General features: G+C 44.2%; 1 protein-coding gene across 2 annotated transcripts in view; it reads right to left on the bottom strand.

The window, feature by feature from the left end:
• Positions 1–14,772, bottom strand: part of REG (proteasome regulator gamma) — a 28,829-nt gene extending 14,057 nt beyond the window's left edge. Inside the window, exons 1-5 of one of the 2 annotated variants that reach the window (XM_084593234.1) lie at positions 14,586–14,772; positions 13,755–13,787; positions 12,265–12,327; positions 9,273–9,368; positions 3,198–3,246 (exon numbers count right to left, since the gene is read on the bottom strand). In XM_084593234.1, the coding sequence (XP_084449360.1) occupies positions 3,198–3,246; positions 9,273–9,368; positions 12,265–12,327; positions 13,755–13,787; positions 14,586–14,645 (301 nt within the window). In that variant the 5' untranslated portion in view covers positions 14,646–14,772. Of the gene's footprint in view, positions 1–3,197; positions 3,247–9,272; positions 9,369–12,264; positions 12,328–13,754; positions 13,788–14,358; positions 14,506–14,585 lie in introns of those variants that run through there. The other variant, XM_084593235.1, reaches the window with a different exon arrangement.
• Between the last annotated feature and the right edge of the window lie 3,698 nt (positions 14,773–18,470).

Here is an 18,470-nt window from a genome sequence, read left to right as displayed (position 1 = left end):
AACTAATCTTACACAAGCTTGCGCTGTCCAAATACACAAGCAATAAATCAGGCACAGTTGCCTATATCCTCTAGAGTCGTCCCTCCAGTTTGTTTTTTCTTTTCTTTTAATTCAGTGTTTTTTTTCCTCCTTCGCATCTATTTATAGCCAGGCCTGTCCTCACACCCTAGCACTGGCTATAGCAATTCTGCTTACAGTGTGCAAAATGCCTGCGCTAATCCTCCCCAACCTTCTATCTTTAAGACAAACAGCAGCGCACTAGGGTCATTATGTTGCACAACTGAAATGAACAGCTAAGCAGGAAAGCTACATGCAGTTGCGTCTATTTGAACGATGAATCACACCCAATAATTTTAGCCACTGGCAGAGCTACCAGAGTTTCACAAACAGACTTTACAAGAGAAGCTGTCACTCATTCAGTCAAGAAGTGTGCCTGCATAAAGCCCCTCAATAATTTGAAAGTAGCGACACTCTCCTCCACTCCAGCGTTTCCCTCCTCGAATATCCTCGCCTGCCGGCTGCGCGCGCTGCACACGGCACGCTTTTTTGGGCAGCGCTCTCTCGCCGTCCGGGCGGTTGGCTGGCACATGCGCGCGCTCTTAAGTTCGCGCTTTTTCCACACACTGTGATTGAATAAAATCACGAGTAAGACATGCGACATGCTTGACTACCACAAGCCACATAAGTTAGCGTCTCGTACGCGCAATGAAAGTGCCAATTAAGAGCGCTTGCGGCACGAACAAAACCACTTGCCGCATACATCTCACATTCCTTTTGACTTTTCCATACCGTCTGTCTCAACACGGCATAGTATATGAAGCTTAATATTTACAATATATTTGAACTTTCAGAATATTTTCAGCATACCAATTGTTAGTTAAATTTAGATTCACCTCGAACTAATTATCGCGGAAGTACATTTTATGAAGTTGCTCACGGGTGGAGTTTTAGTAGTGGGATGTTTGCTGGGAACAAGCTGGGACATTTGCTTTGATGGCCGTCCTAAAATTTTTCATTAAGGTTCAGTCTGAGTTTGGCACAGTGCACATGCAACGGCCTAATCGTTTTTGTAGTTTTGTAGAATTTTCGCGGCGGCTTGAAAGCGAATATGACCTTTTTTCTATTAAGCATGAAACGCATGTAGGTTCAGTTGTCGGCGACCTTGAGGTGATGTCGAGCCGAAATCGAGAGCCAAAGATCCGCGCACCGATTTCCCGTCATCCAAAGAAAGTGTCCGCACCCCAAAGCCCTCTCGACCACCGAAATTTGGATTCGACTTCACTGAATTCGCCATACCCAAATTATAGGTTAGACATCGATTTTGGCCATATTCGGATGAGGTCAAATTCAGAGGGTTCCTGGGGCTGCATTTTGCGGGAGGTCCTGAAATTTGGACGTAACTACTGAATTCGCCATATTCAAGTTAGGTTAGGCACTAATTTTCGCCAGATTCGGACAAGGTCAAATTTTAAGGGTTTAAAGAGAAATTTTTGATGAGCGGATATATAGTTTTGCGGACAGCCTCTGTGGACGAGTTCTCTACACGCTTTCCTGCGACATAAGCCTATTAATGCTTAATAATCTCCCTCATTGCACGCGCTATCGTTGAAAAGCGAGACCTAGGTACAGAAATTAAAGCGGGTGTGAAGAGGAAGAAGTACACGAGGATATTATACGCGAATGTATGCGCATTGTATGCATCAGCCGTCGCTATTATAGCACGTTGAGCGAAACCATGAAGTGAAAACAATAACACGCATAACGACGCAAAATGATCAGTGAATTAAGTGAGACTGCCAGATTATTAGTGATGCGCTTGCATGCAGTTTCAGTATACACAGTTGCTTGTACCTCGCAGAGATGGGCAGTCTAGTCTGCGTCAGCGTAAAGTTCTTGCGACCGATGTTGTGTAGCCACTTTTTTCTTCTAACGGTGTCTTTCTTGCCGCTCGGAATCGCGAAAAGAACAAAGCCTTTTTCACGCCGGCTTGTGCCCTGAAATGCGCAGCAACTGGGCATAGTGCTGCACTAAAGGAGCGCGAATAACGCGAAGTGCAAGCGCAATGTCAGGGAGCTCGGTCGTAGCAGCGACGACTGCCCAAAAAATGTCGCCGACGAAAAATGAAAACACAAAAATAGCGAACTTAACGCGCGCTTTTCCCGAAGACCGCCCGCGGAGCCAATCACCGTCCGATGGGAGAGGTAAACGAGGAGGATCGGCGAGGGTGCGCGGCGCGGCGGCATAGTTCACAGAAAGTCGCTACTTTCAAATTATCAAGGGACTTTATGCCTGCATAGCGTGGAACGCCATCTGTATGTCACCACCGTATCCACATGTGACGTTGGCGCAGATCCTCCCCTCCCCATATGCTGCAGCTCGTCAGAGATAAGCAAAAACAATAATCTAGCTGATGCAGTGTGCCACACACACGTTGAAATTGACATATTCACAGTGTGACTAACGCTATCAAAAGCATTGAAAGCTTAATTCAAAGATAGGCAAAACTGAGGAAGTCAACTGGTCTTCGCTACAATGCATGCGCTACACCAAGCAAGTCTTCCACGCTGACGCAAAATGGTCATGTTTATTACCTGTCGGCTTCAGCAGATGTTAACATTTCAGAAGAGCACTGATAATCAAGGTTATGTCTTTGAATTTCAGGTGCCTGACACCACTCAATTCAACAACTGTGAGCGCACAGTAGTTTGGCACAATTTTTCTCATTTTTATCAGAATAGCACAGCTTTCGTCGTTTAGCTGATTTGGAAAAAGGATGGAGTCACAGTTATCAGAGTTAATTTTCACAGGATATGCACCAAAATCTTTAGACTATGCTTGCATGTGTTGTTGTGCACAGTGCTCAAATTGAGTGCAACGTAACTAAGCGAGCTACATGGTGGCACCTTGGCCAGAAGTAACCTGCTTATGTCCGCACGGCTTGAAGGTGCATCTAGCTGCATGCGTGCGTACACACTAATTCTTAAGCTATAACTTACAATAACCTATAAATATCTTGGCCTGACATAGATGGGGCCACACAGAATTCGTGTGAACAAAGTGCAATCAATATATAAGTGGACACAGATGGTTACGGAGATACAGAAATGAAAACTCGAGACAAGTGTTTTTTTTTTTCACAACTTCTTACAACAGCCTAGGACATGCCCTTCTGCTGAACTACAATGAACAACACCCACCTGTGATTTCATTCTCAAGAGTTTCAAGCCGTCTCTTCTTTGCTGCTGGCTGCAAATAAGGACAGAACAGCCAGTGAAGGCAAAGTGAATATCAAGGCGACAATTACACAATGTCTGCATTTTATACTCCATCCTTAAAGAAGTTTTTTTTGTAGAGGAATAGGAATGATGAACCCCATTGTCAAAAATGCAGCTACACGCTGGCTTTGAGCATCATCCCCACTGTAAGTTTAATGAATATGCAGATAAATGAGAGTAGTATCAATCGAACATTAGCTGAACTAAGGCGCAATTTTATTTGTTGTTCTTATTAAACAGTGAAGTAGTGCAAACACATATTTAGTAGCCGCTTTAACCTGGGTTTCTTTCATATGTAATAGAATTGCACACAAGACACGTTAAAAGAACTTCAAATTATCCGAACCCTTCATTAAAGCATTCTTCATAGCCTGAGTTTAGCATTTTTAGAGTTTAGAGTTTAGCATAGCATTTTAGAGCAGCTATGAAGCAGGAAATGTGCATTCTGGAACAGCAATGGAGCAAAAACAATAATTTTGCAGCAGCAATATTAGCAATCTGGAGCACATTGACAGCATACAATCAATGTAACTCTTCATTAAAGTCATAGAAGCCTCCATTGCCTTCTTTTCAATGCAACATAGTAAAAATGGTGCCTGCTTACAAACAGCCCTGTAGCATTTTGCAAGCGTACTGGAAGAAGCATACGGATGAAAGCAAGGGAAATAGGTGGAGGCATTAGGATATGTGACAGCATCCCGAAACAAAAATGCACCTGTGTCTGCTTCCTAATTAGGCGGCTTTTTACTAGCGGAAATTTCCAAGTGTTAAGCATGCACGTCACTCATTTTTAAAGAAAGGAAAACAAATTACATGGTTTGGCTCAGCTAACCATGCTAAGAGCAAAGCATAACTTTAACACTGTTAAGTAGTTTTCACGGCAAAAGTTTACAGCAAAGTTACGAGCAAGGTAAAAATTAAAATCAGAAGTCACATGACCAATAGTTCGCAGAAACCCACGAGGAACAAAACATAGGCCAAATGGGCTTAGCTAGGCATAATTTGTCTTGGGAAGTCCTATTTAGCCCCAGTGTGCACTTGGACATGCTCAAACTCTAACTAGGTTTTTTTGACCTGATTAGTCTTAATTAAGGTGCATACTCATGCCTTTCTAAGCACACCTCTTTACAATTTTTCAGGGCTAACCTTAATTAGTCTTAGTCTTAAGTATTCATGCCCTGTTTTAGCCACCCTTGACGCTTTTGTTGCCACGGGAAATACTATGGCCATTTTTCATACGTCTCCTACAAACTTTTTTTTTTGCTGCATACTACACAAGAGATAAAAATGATTCAAATGCATAGAAACGATCAAAATATGATGCACATTCGTAATACTTTAACACAAATTCAGTGTGAATATTTAAAAAAAAAAAATGGAGGAAAAGCTAAACAAATTCGATGGGAATAAAAAATTTGGATATACAGGGTAATAACTCAAATTAGCAAAAGGAATTCTAGAACACAAAAAATGTTTTAAATATTTCTAGAAACTTTCACACAAAATCTTAAATTTACAGCTTAAATGTGCTTTGAGGTAGTTTTTTCAAAAACCTCATGCTACCTGAAAAATGCTAATTTCAGCATTTAAATTTACACAATTTTACTTGCAGAAAACAAAAAATTAAGAGCACATTTTTTTAATTTACGTAATGCTTGATAACTGAACTTCAAACGATTACCTGTTTCAACCAAAATCACTTTTAGAGAATGCTGGTAAAAAAACTGGAGAAGAAAAAAACTATAGGAACACCAACATTTGTGGTGAGCTTGACATGAAAATTTGAGAGAAAACTCGTGAAAATCATAATATATGCAGACATTCTTGTTTACAAAAAGTATATTTACAAAAATTTAAATGATTGTACTTCTGTTGAGCCTTAGTGGGCGAACACGCAAGCTTCAACTATGTACAAATGCGAGAACGAACCTGCCACTGCAGCTCATTGAACTGCTGCATTATCTGAATGCTTCCCTGCATAGCCCTCATAATCTCGGTAGTGAAGCATCCTCAAATGGGACGAACGAAAAATCAAGCAATCAGTCATGATGCATCCAAAATTACAAACTACCATTGAGAAAAGTAGTTTAAAGAAGTCCGCTGCTTTGGTGAGCCTGACTGATTGCTCCTTAGCAGCCGTTCGGGCTGCTATGGAGCATCAGTCTAAGGTGGATGCTCAGATTCCTACAGATGAGAAAAATATCAATCATGACATATTTGCACCTTGTGAACAAGCTCCAAGGAAGGCCAAACAAATGAGAAGCCGAAACCGAAACGCGCGTGCATACAGCCACCAGTGTACCAGGACGTACTAGTGTACATGTCATCATCTGAGCCACTGTTGCTGACACATTCAACAACTCTGCTCTAGAAGCAACAGAATCGCCCAAAACGGATTTTGTGTGAGCGAGCGCTGTTTCAAGAGATTGCTGCCATGTTGGGAGCATTTCATGCTGCAACCTCAACTTCAAAGGCATTAGAAAAACAGAAGCCAAGCGGAAAAAAAAAAAAAACAATTACACAGAAAATAAACATAAAACATCTGAAGTACAAACCAGATGGCGCAGGAAGTGAGTCACAGCGCTGGCGGCGCAAAATTTGAATTTCGATTTTTTCGATCATTGGTGATCAAATCATAGTGGCATGGCACCAAGAAAAGAGTTAACAGGTGCACCTATTGACAATATTCTGTGGCTGACCTTTATTAGTTACCATTATTCTTAGTTCTAATTAGTCTTAAGTTAACATTGAATACTGTTCGTAGAACTACACCTTAGTACAGTAAAAGCTCGTTAATTTAAACTCGAAGGGGCTGAGAAAATTGTTCAAATTAAGCGGAGTTCGAATTAACAGTCAGGCACTGGAATGAGCGCCATCGTGGCCCACCGTGCTGGCCGAGCCCACATGTTGACTCATTTCTATGAGTAAAGAGGGCTAGGCGCTACAGCACGTTTACGGAGGGCGATTCCGATAATTTTTGCAATCGAGCCGCAACGACGAATGAACGGGACTACTCGATCAGTCATGCACCGCAAACAAGAACCGGAATGCATTCGTGTGAGTAGCGAGCTTCAAAACGTTTATTTACACGGAAAAAAAATCGGTAATGTGCGTTTGCTTGCTTTTCTTGTGCCGCGACTCCACAAGCATCGACCGCAGCTTGCCCAAGAGTTACAGCGCAGGATCCGAACGGCGGAGAAGTATCGTGCAGCGAGATCGAGCGCCGACGCTACTTCACATGCACTAGGGGGTGGCACCGGATCATCGCCTTCGTCGGACTCTCCATCGCCTTCTGCCGTGTTCGCCACCCGTGAGCCCTGTGGAGCACATGCAGCCGCGATTATATCCTCATCACTCAAGGGCCCAGACGTCTCCACACCATTGTCAACGTCAATGTAAGCTTCAAAGGCGACACCCTCCGACAAAGCCGCGTAGCCACGGTCGAGCACGACGGAGTCATCATCAGACGAAGCCTCCGCTACCTCCGCGCTGCATGCTTCTGGGGTGTCACAAAGCCACACTTGCGGAAACAATTTTTGATAGTTTCCGGCTTCACGGTATTCCACGATGATGCCAGCATGTGGACAGCTCCAAGCAAATTGATGTCGTACGACTAGCCACTGTCCAAACAAAGAAGAAGTCTCTCTAGGAGGTGGCGCCTGTAAAGCGTTTTTAAGTTCTGAATAACTCCAAGATCCATAGGCTGGAGCACAGAAGTCGTGTTTTAAGGCAAAAATGCCAAGCGGATTGCTGTCAGTCCACTCATGCCACAATGAGCTGTACAGTTGTCCACAAACATGAGAACATTCCTGTTCTGTGCAGCGAATTTCCTGTCTAGCTTGCGCAGCCAGTCGGTGAAAATTTCCCGTGTCATCCACGACTTTTTGTTTGCGGTGTAATCAACAGGAAGCGTCTTGATGCCTTTAAAACAGCGAGGCTTCTCTGCCTTGCCGATCACCAGCTAGCGGCACCGTTCCGTGCCCGTCGCATTTGCGCACATCATGACGGTGATTCTTTCTTTGCTTCTCTTTCTGCCAGCACAAGTGTCACCTTTGTAAGTGACGGTTTTCTTGGGGAGCAATTTGAAATACAGTGCCGTCTCATCAGCATTGAATACATCGCTGAGCGCATAATCAGCGAGCAGTTCCTTCAGTTCACTGGAGACCCACTGTTCACACGTTTCCTTGTAGACTTCAGCTGACTCCCCACAAACGTTTCTAAATGTCAGCCCGTGACGCGCCTTGAAACGAGACAGCCAGCCTTCCGACGCACCGAACTCGCTGATGCCCATTTGGCTGGCAAAGACTGCAGCCTTCACAGCAATTATGGGCCCGCTTAACGGAATGTTCCGGCTGCGAACTTCTTTTATCCATGCCATTACGGCACTCTCCACTTCGGGATGGGCCGACATCCGTAGCCTTTTGCGAGAGGGCTCCATAAAGTTTTTACGAAAGGCAGCACTGATTCATTCCTTGTTCCTGAGATACATTAACAGCGTGCTCTTCTTGATGTCGTACTTTTTGGCTATATCCATCTTGGATAGGACACCACGTTCCACCTCACTCAAAATCTCCATTTTCGTCTTGAGGTCCTTTGCCGTGTATTTACTGCGGTTTGCCATGGCTGTCACAATCGATGAGTCGTCGCTGGCAAAGCGGTGAGGCAACGAAAGCGGTAAAACTTGGACCACCGCGGCACGAACACATGCACGACACAGACAACTGCGTTGTGCACACAACGTGACCGCAGGACAAAAAGAAAACAGGCTTGTCAAAAGCGCACCCAGCAACCGCGGTGCAGCCAAAACCTGCAACGGCTTGCGCCGGACCGTTGGTGTGATGGAGCCTGGCAGCACCCAGCAGCGAAAACCTGCTACGGCATGCACCGGAATGCTCGCTGTGACTGTCGAGTGCGCACGAGTCTCGCACGCGCGGGCAGATTTGAAAGATTTTGTTTTTTGCGTCTTTAGTAATCTTTCTGCGCATTGTACACGGTATGGGCCGACTTCTGTCTGCGAGGAGCTGTGTGAGCCACGGGCTCTCAGTTCGAATTAACCGTTGTGGAAATTTCATGTTCCAATTATCAGGCGTTTTCTCCTATTGAAATACATAGGGCCATGCCGGGACCCGAGCGTCAGTTTGAATTAACAGAGTTCGAATTAACGAGGTTTTACTGTACTGCAATGCAATTATTCCGGTTAAGTGTTATGCTCAGTCATTTGGAGGCTTCACACAAACCTTGGCAAAATCCAGGGATGTGCTTAACGATTTGCCAGCAATAACGAAACAGGTCAGAAACGCTAGCTTAGCAGTGTAGCATAGTTCAAAGCACACAAAACTGACAAATATATGGGGTGCATGGGTGGGCAAACTTGAAGCTCTATTCACAGCTGCCAACTTGTCGATCATGAGTTGTTTCAAGACAACCAAGAGTGCAAACTGCTGTGCCATTCCCCTGCATCGCAATCCTGACAGCTGACAGCAGAAAAATTTGCATGGATAATTTTTGAGGTACTGGAGATCATGAAGTGACTAATAAGAGGTCAATAGCGGAGGTTTTCCTGCCTTTTGGTGCCACTCTGAAACTGGGGTTTACATTTTAACTATAAAACAGTGCCTTAGGAAAATATGTCTTAACATGTGGAATTATAGCACAATGTATTGAGGCCAGCTTTCAGACTCAGGCTATTCATGTTCACCTGGTAAGTGGTAGTGAAATATGCATTTGCACCAGTTGCACCTGAAGTTACATTATGCTGGGTGCAACAAATAGCCCTTTGCTTCATGTTTGAAGCAATAACTGCATAGCATGTACATAAAGTGCAAGTGCAGCAAGTTGAATGTTCTTTGGTAGGTAAATACAGCAGCCACCAAGGCCCTTAATGCTCGGCACGCTGCAGCAAAGTTTAATATTTACACACACTTTTTGTCCCAAATGTGGAGAACATCACTGAAATACAGAAACCTGATTTGAGCTGAGAGAGCACAAACCCCTCACCAAATCAGCCTCATGGTTGATGAATGGGGGCTCAGGCACTGGAATGTTGATATCGACATGTACAGCTGTGAGGTCTGTCTTTGAAAATTTTTCAGTCTGCAAAAAAAAGTAAACAAATACATGGCAAGAAAAAGTATCAAGATTACACACTGTCACAGTGCACGAACAAACCCAGAAAAAAAAAATGGGCTTTTTCACTGCACCAGCGGTAAAATTCATTCAACAAGAGTGCACTAATCTGACTGATTCTATAACCAGCAGGCTAACAGATGATCCTTTCCAAAGCACGAATATTATAAAAGATCAAAGCAACAGTACTGAAGCTGATCAACTGGCCGCAGCATATGGCCATGTCAAAATTCGAATTCACGTTAACAATTTTTTAACTGCTGTAACTGAAAAACTCTAGTGCACATCTGCAAATTTCAAGAGGAAGGAATGGGGGGGTGCCACTGGAAATCCAAAACTGCACGAAAATATTCCTGTAAGTGTGCTGCTTATACTCCACAATAACTTGCGTGTAGTACTGTGGAGGGCAGAGACCTCAGCCAGTCTGAAGAGAGAGTTAAATGTGTTGCTCCACGACTCGTTTCCTCACAAAAAAGTATAAATAGACGCTGTCTCCATATGAAACAGCAACTAGGAAGGTTTGGAATAGCATATGCATGCTTGTATGCACTAAATGCTAAAATTTTGAAGGATGCAGCACAGTTTCTCCCATCCCCACTTTCAGTTCCAGTGTATGCAAATGGAGACACAGCAACTACTAGAGCCTGTGAAGCATATCAGGTGGGAAAAACTGGTTCCAAAAGTCGCTACTGCTGGCAGTCTCTTTCAGGCTGCTTATAGACAGAGTGCCATTCAGAAGCGGCCAACAGCAAGGAAGAATTATAAGGACACTTAAGTCGCCTTAAGAGTGAGATACAATAGCATCAAAAGCAACACTGCAGGCACACACAGGTTTCTGTCACTTCAGCCCAACATGCTCACGGATTTTTGGTTGTTATATGCTTTCCAGCATTCGAAAGTAGGCCGTGGATCCAACCCAACAGCTTCACATTTTCTACTGCAGTAAACACAGGCAATGTTGATTTTGGTTTCATTGCAACCTGGTCTACAGATTAATCTAGGCATGTCTGCACATGGCCAACAGGGGTGCAACAGCTCAAATTAGGATATGTAGCAATTTTTGGAGCAGCAAAATCTTAGTTTTGGAGTAGTAAAACTCATAATTGGAACAGCTCAGAGGAAAAAAAATACTGCATTTTCCAGCATGAATTCAAATTTTGGAGCCATTAAACATGGAAGAAACCTTACTTTTGGCACAAGAAATGAGAAGATTTGAATATTGGACCGTATGAATGATATCCAAAGGATATCTAGCTAGGGTCACCTATCACCAGTGCTGCGTGTATACCAATTTTTGTAAATAAGCGGTTTGTACTGCAAGGCATGGTATCTCACAAAAAAAGAAATGTGAGCCATAAAACAGAGGAGGTTAATTTTTCAAACTTCGGGGACCAAAAAAAAGAATGGAAAAAGCTAGAGAATATGCACTTTTTCTTTTTTTTGCATCTAGCGCGGTTTGACAATCTGGGATCTTATCTTGCTCGCAAGGCTCATAAAACAATGCTTTACTGCCTGTGAAATCCACAGCTTGTGTTGTGCGAAGGCAGCTCCAGAAAAGCTCAATTCAAAAGCTGTGACTGCGATCAGCCTGTGCCCAAAAGCGAGCCCAGTACAAAAACAAAACAAAAACAATATTGATTCAAAAGCACACAGAATAAAGACAAACAGAAAACAGTAACCAAAATGTGAAAGGACAAAAGCCGAAACAGATAAGAAAGCAAGTCCTAAGCAAGAAAACTGAGGTGCGAGCGCGTCTTCAGCCCACGACTTGCACTTTCTATGGGCTGGCAATGACTCAGTGGTTTCAGACAGGATGTTTTGATTAAGGGCAGGTAGGCGATGACTCAGGATATTAGGTTATATATTTTGTGCCTAGAGCAGACTTGTAGTATTTCGACATTCCAGCAACCATAAAAGTTAATTCTGGCAGTCTTAGGCTCCACTACAGCATTATGGAATTCAATCCTGCTGCATGTTTCCAAACCTGCTAATGCTCAAAATAAACTTCACACAGCCATGTTTTCCACTTCATTTCACCATACACACCATCACATCTGGCTGCCTAGACAAGCAAAACAAGGAACTGTGCCGTCTGGGCACAATAAGAAAGTAAGTAAACAAATGGCAGAGCTCCTTTCAGTCCTTATGATTGATTTCTTCTAGGCTATGACAGGTAGACCCCAATTGCAACTCCAGATGTTTCAGCAGCGATCGCTTTAAACAGAGGCAGTTCCAGCTTTTACTACTTTCTCAGTACCAAAAATACTAATACAGTCGACATCAAAGCTCAGTGCACAGACAATTCTGCACACATTTGGAGACTACTGTTTGCAAGCAGTGCATAGACTGAACCGCATTCCTTACGAAGTACCTGTCCTGTCAAGTGGTTGCTACGGAACACTTAGATTACTGTCCACCGGTGGCATTTTAGAAATCACTCTGGCAGAAACACTATGGTTTTCTAATGCGTGCTTTCATTAAGCTGCAAATTTAAAGCAGTGCAAGAAAACGAAAAAACTGGAGGAACATAGAAACTTTGCAGCTATAGCAATAGTGCTGTTATTTCTCTTTGTCATCCCCGCTTCACACTGCCTTATATTTTCATGACTAAGCGGCTTGCCCTCCCCAGTCTATGAGCTTGTTTCCTCCTCCCAATTCTCAAAATATAGAGAGAACCTATGAAAGTTTATCTCACCCTTGATAGCACAGTTTGAGCACTGCGGTTATTGTGGAAGTTATAATAACCTGCTGCTATGCTCACATGATAAACACCACTCAAGACAATAAAATGCAACCCAACTGAATATCCACATATATGTGCACACACAGTCAAAGCAGCACATTAACAAATTAATGCACATACCTTTAGCAAGGTTTCAAGCTCCAGAATCTTCTCTGGAAATTTGTGCAGAACCAACTCTTCTGCCTGGGAGACCATGTAATATAAAAAGAAATATGACAAGTCAATTCCATTTCAAACTGATGTGAAAATGTCGGCAATGCCTTTAGTATGCACAACCTGTGAATACAGTAGAATACCACTTGAACAAACATCATTTAAACAAAGTATTCAGTTGTACGAACTTTAATAAATCCCCCCCCCCCCCCCCCCCCAAAGAGCCATTGAACACTGCAAACACCATCCATATTAACGAAATTCAATTATTGCTCATTTCAGTTCTAAAAACATTTTCCGTGGCGTCATCCTGTGCCTCCTTTCTCATACTGAGCCCCTGAACATGGCTAAACTGCAGTTTTTGCGTTATTTTACATTAAGACCACATTTCATTCCCGCGTGACGAAAAGTGGCCATCATTTAGCTTCAAACTGAATTGGCTATCTAAGCAAGCTCGTAGCCAGCCGAATCCATAGTTGATTTACACACTTGACTCCGTGCACAGTCATAGCCAGCCATAGCCAGAGCTTCAGCTCTAAGAGATTTTCAGTTCCAAGAAAGGTGTGCGTATGTGTGATAGTTATTCACTCAATCATGATCAGCTGAAGCAACGATCTGCTTGAAAAAAAATGAAGGGCTTTGCTGCCCAGCAGACGGTTGTGCCGAACAAAGGTCATAGGCGCTTGTACACTAACACTGAGTTCAAGACCAGTGTAGACCTAAGTTTAAAAGTGCAGCAAAAGGTTACTGCATTCTTCACTTGTAAATAAGCGCTGTGACAACTAAATGCATCAAAATATGATTTGAGCCTCCAAGGTTTCTTGGAACTGATAAAAGTAGCTTCCGTGCACTTATTTCAGTTCAATGGACTTTCATTTCAACAAACTTTTTCGTAGGGTTCCTTGAAGTTCATTGAAGTGAAGTTTCATTGTAGAAGCAAACTGGCCCCAAAGCAGCTTCAATATGCATGGGTATCTAATGCTCTGAACTTGCTAAAAAAAATCGTAAAAATTTGTCCACTGCAGTGGACAACATGTAACAAAGGGCAAAGGGGTGACAATATGCATCAGCAGAATGCCAACTTTTCAGGCAGCAGAGGCACTGTCACATAAAATAAAATACTAGTGGTCTTGATATGAACTCTGCTCGAGGAAAACACTAAGCAATGCTTAATCGCTCAGAGTTTACATACCTAAGAGGTTAACAATCGGCATAAAAATAGCTTTTTTTAATGCTGTAAAAAACGTGGAACCAGCCAACAAAAACCCAGAATCGTTGACTGCATACATACGCCTTTCACACTATTCCAGTGAAATAGCGATACCTGAAATGACATGATGTCACCGCAGGAGTATTAAATAATTTACGTTAGAGTTAGCAAGAAAAAAAAAAAAAAAAGCTCGCTTCGGCAGCGATACAAAAAAAAAAAAAAGAAAAACGCGCCGTGTACTACTCACTTCTTTCTTTAGTCTTTCTTTGTACTCTTCTACCTGAAAAGAAAAAAAAAAGCACTACAATCAGAAGCACGCTACACAAACAGCGCGACGAGAGAACGAGCAACAAAGGCATTGATGCTGACGCACACACGCAACATTACTGCATGTGTCGACGTGAAGCAAGCCGCCAGAAAACAACTCAAAAGGCCCGAAGACATTGAACCATACACCCAAGAACTTGCCGCAACGTCGACACAGCAGTCTCAGTTCGTGGAGGACGAGGCTCACGTTGGAAACGCCTAATCAAAGCGCGAAATACAAAATATTGCGAGGCAAGGTGGCGCACGCCACAAGTGCCAGCACCGACAGCGGCTGACACGAGGCACCACTCGCATGCTACCGAGCTCGCGACGCATGAACCGTTTAACAGCCACTACCAGCAAGTACTCTTGTCAATCATGAGGCCACTTTAGTCCACCACGACGGTCTCAAAGCGTCAAAAAGCTGTCCGCAATGTCACTAGGCCTAGTAATTCATTGAGTTACACATGAATCCCAAACAAAGCAGTACTGCGTAGAGCTACAATGTGTGTTGGAAAAACAATAACATGAAGAGGAAACTTTACCTTTGGGTTTGTTTCTCTGGCCATTACAGAACTTAAGCTTCACTTTAATGGAATGTGCGATAAATCGTGTTTTTCCAGTATGAGACAGGCGCCTACACGCTGCATCGGCGCGCCGAACGGAAGTCACTACGGCGCATGCCCATTGCGAAACGGAACTTTCGACGATCCGGCTAGGAGCGAGTGCGAGAAAAGACGTTTCCATTATGTTCAAATAACATCGCACTTACCTTTATCTTCCCTGGCGTAGACACGGAAAGCCTCTCAGCAGTAGCGAATAGTGATTCCATTACTTTGCTGGCCTTATTCAGTTTCGACAAGCGTGGTGAGGTGCAGATAGTTTTGCGCGTTTTGCGCAATCTAAAAAAGAAAATATCTGAACGGACCCACGGACCGGCGAAGGCAGATCACATGGTAGCGAAAGTGATGATGATGAGGGACAAGGTTTGTAGTGTCGCCTGGTGTTTGTTCTAAATACTAGAAAAGATATATGTTTTAAAACCTACGCCTGGTACGTACTCTAGTGTAACAAATTCCTATTGGAGATATTGGAGTTTTGCTAGACTCGTGTAGCTGGTATAGGTTAAAAAACACGCCCCTACAAGTTCAAGTTGTTGTTGTTGTTATGAACCACCATGTTATGAACTTTATTTTTCCACCGATGTAGGAGGCTCCCTACTCCCCGCCCCCGGCACGCAGGCCTATGGGACAGAGGCCGGGGCCTGACTAAAGCAACTAAAGACAGGCGAAGCGACAGTGTTCCTTCGCGGCTTCAGCCGCCCGGCGGATAGCTTGCTGCTGGTTGGCGGGGGACTTGCTCCGCAGTAGCAGTTCCCAGGCTTCTCTACTATTTATGTTTTCCTTGGCGCCAGGGGAATCAAGGCATTGCCAGATTATGTGATCCAGAGTACCCCTTTCTCCGCAGGTTTCGCATTTATCGTCCGCCTTTTCCTCCACTTGCGTGTGGAAAAGCCAGACGGGACTTGGGAATGGATGGATGGCTGGATGGAATATAGGAGCGTCCCCTTTGAAACGAGGTGGTAGCAGTAGCTATCATGCTCATTTTTCTCCCTATATCTTAATTATTGATTTAGAATGGTTAGCTAAATCACCATTCTATTTATTAAATTTTGTTCCTACATTACTAACATTATGTCACTTCTCTGCTTTTAAGCCACCAATCTTTCAGTCGTTTTTTGCTAGTTTCCACCGCCGGTTTATTCACCCGGCCACTGTTACTGTTATCTCTAAACCTCTAAACCCCAGAGCTTCAGGAACAGTGATTGCGCCTGCACCAACTTCCGGATGGATACCATTCCATTCGAGTATAATATGGTCAATTGTTTCACTGGAGTTTCCACATCCCAGCTTGCAGGCGCCGCCAAGCGACGGCCTTAGCGTTCGGTCCGGTGGTGGCATGGACCAATTCTGCTAAGTCTGTAGTGTTCTAAAATTTCTTTATAACTTTGCAGCCTCTTGTCTATCCCATCGCAATCAGGCGGCTCTACGGCTGCCCGGAAGTAGAGAACTCGGGCTAGCTCGTGCGCCGCCTCGTTGGCGGGGACGGACTCGTGCGCGGGGGTCCAAATAATTCGAATCCTTCTTTCAAGTTTTCCTTTCTCTAAAATTTTGTCTGCCTCCTTCGAGACCCTCCCTTTTCCAAAGTTCCAGACAGCTGTTTTGCTGTCACTAATAACTATGCTGGCTTCCGTTCCAACGCAAGCGAACGCTATTGCAACTTTCAGCCGTGTCTACATTTCGACTTCTAACGGACGCAGCGGCGGCGGGTACGTCGCGGCCGTTGACGACCGCAGCCACCGCCGCCCCCGACTTCCCGCTAGCCGCGTGTATACATCTCGAGCGAGACGATGGGCAGCCTCATTGCCCGGTAGACCCTCGTGAGCTCGTGGACTAGAAAAAAGACAAGGATTAAAAATCCGCGCCAATAAAACGTCATTGTGACGTCATATTTTTAAATTTGAACTTGTAGGCGACCTCCCCCGGCTTCATTATATATATATATATATATATATATATATATATATATATATATATATATATATATATATATAATTGGTTCAGAGTAAGGGAAAGGCGCAGTATCTGTCTCACTTGCTGTGTGGACACCTCAACCACTTCATTTTCCCCGCTTTGCGAGAAAGAGAGGGAGTGGAGGGGCCTCTACATCGACGGCAATAAAGTTATCTTGAACTTGAAGTACGAGGCGAACGACAATGAATTAAGACACAACTGTGCTCAATCAGGTCCCCAAAAAATTGACCCAAAACTTTTAAGGCGATGTAATCTGAAAGAAATTTTGACTTATAAAGCATAGCCCGCATGAGGCAGTTTTTGCACGCGAAATCACGCCGCCCGCCAAAAATGCCCTCATCGGCGTCACGAATCACTCCTGCGTGGCCGAGCGCCGCTTTTTTCGCCGCTCAACTGCGCGGAAGCCTGTACTCCCTAGGGTAAAGTGTATTTACCTGCGCACGCCCCCTCCGCGGGTACGCGCACCTAGTTCTCCCGCCGTGAGCTTTGAGCTATGGTTTTCTCTGTTTCTTCTGGACAATATGTGTTTCGATGCTCACAGATATCAACGAAATTTGCATCGTATACGTTCTTCTCAACGTCAACATTGCGTGTTCCAAAAAGCACATTTGAAGACGATTTAGTTTTCCCGCAAAGTAATTTTAAAGATAAGTCTCCGGGACCCGCGACTCGAGCTGCCAGACAGGAAATTTTTACGGCCAACGCTGCGCTTGATGACGTCACAGTCGTGCAGATGTTTTCGAGCAGACGAAGGCGACAATGCAAGCTTGTTTGGTGTGGCGTCGCCTGTACGTACGTTGTGAGGTGCAACTGGCAAGGAGCAGGGCGATGGCACCGCTACTCAGAAATAGCCTGGCATGAGAGAGAGAGAGAGAGAGAGAGAGAGAGAGAAACAACTTTATTTGCCCCAGATGTCGTGATATCAGGCAGTCCTGTGTGGCCCCCAGGTGGGGGCGACATGACGCAGGCACAGTCGACATGCAGATATTGCTTTCAAACAGCATAGATCTTGAATCACTGTCCTGTATTTTCAGCTCACACTTTAATGCATTCCTGTGCAGCTATGGGTGTTATGCTGTCGACTGCGCGGCATCAATTGAGTTCTTCTAAGAAAAACAACACAGTTATTTACCACCGATTTCCCGAGAAAAAAAATATACTTCGAGACAAATGTATTTTCAGTTCACACTTTAATGCATTCCTGCGATGGGTGCTAGCCAGTGTTGTGTTATCGACAGCACGGCAGCAAGAGTTATTCTAAGAAAAACAACGCAGTGATTTACCACCAATTTCCCGAGAAAAAAAAAAAAAAAGCTTCACGACGGCACCCCCTCTACATCTGAGAACGCATGTGTGCAACGAACATTTCACGCAGGCCTGCTACCAACACAGGATGGTTCTGATGGAAGAGTTTGGCCTCGCGAGTACAAGGCGATCGGGTGCTGTGTCGACAATCTTTCCACACACGACATATAAGCTCAACCGCCTGGATTCTTTGCGAGCGTGCACCGTCAGAAAAAAAGAAAGCATGCTAAAATCTTTTGATACCTTAGGTAATACGCGATTTTATAAATTAATGTAAAAAAAAACTCTTGCTGAAGATCGCTGATTTAATTGCAACGAGATCCTGGGAATAGCTGCGATTCAAGTGAATTTGTTCTCGCAGCCCCCCAGATGCCGATATGTTGCTCCGATCTCGCATTCTAGCTCCGCTACTAAGGCGTCGCCGAGATTGCATCTTTCTTTTACTCTGAGACAATTAGGTTGGCAGTAAGGCTGTTCCACGAACAGACTATTAAGCGCTGATCAATTCCGAAGCGAAGCGGTTCGATGTGAAACAGTTTAGGCCTAGCGAGCTACCACCGCTCTCGCGGGCAGCACCGTTGCGGTAAGCTCGCTAGTGTGGCAAGTGTTACGAATTTGTCGCCTACGTTCTCGATGCGGCTGGGGTCAGTCATATTTTGGTGTACCGCTTAACATTTATTACACCGAGCAAGCGATCCTGAGAGTATGCTACACCGTCGGTCGCGTACTCTCGAAGATTGTATCCTCGAAACTTGCGT

Source organism: Amblyomma maculatum, chromosome 2, assembly GCF_055883805.1.
Source record: "Amblyomma maculatum isolate TAMU_Amacu chromosome 2, ASM5588380v1, whole genome shotgun sequence".
Taxonomy (NCBI): Eukaryota; Metazoa; Arthropoda; class Arachnida; order Ixodida; family Ixodidae; genus Amblyomma; species Amblyomma maculatum.
Note: the sequence above shows the minus strand (reverse complement) of the source record. Positions and strands in the feature narration are given on the sequence as shown.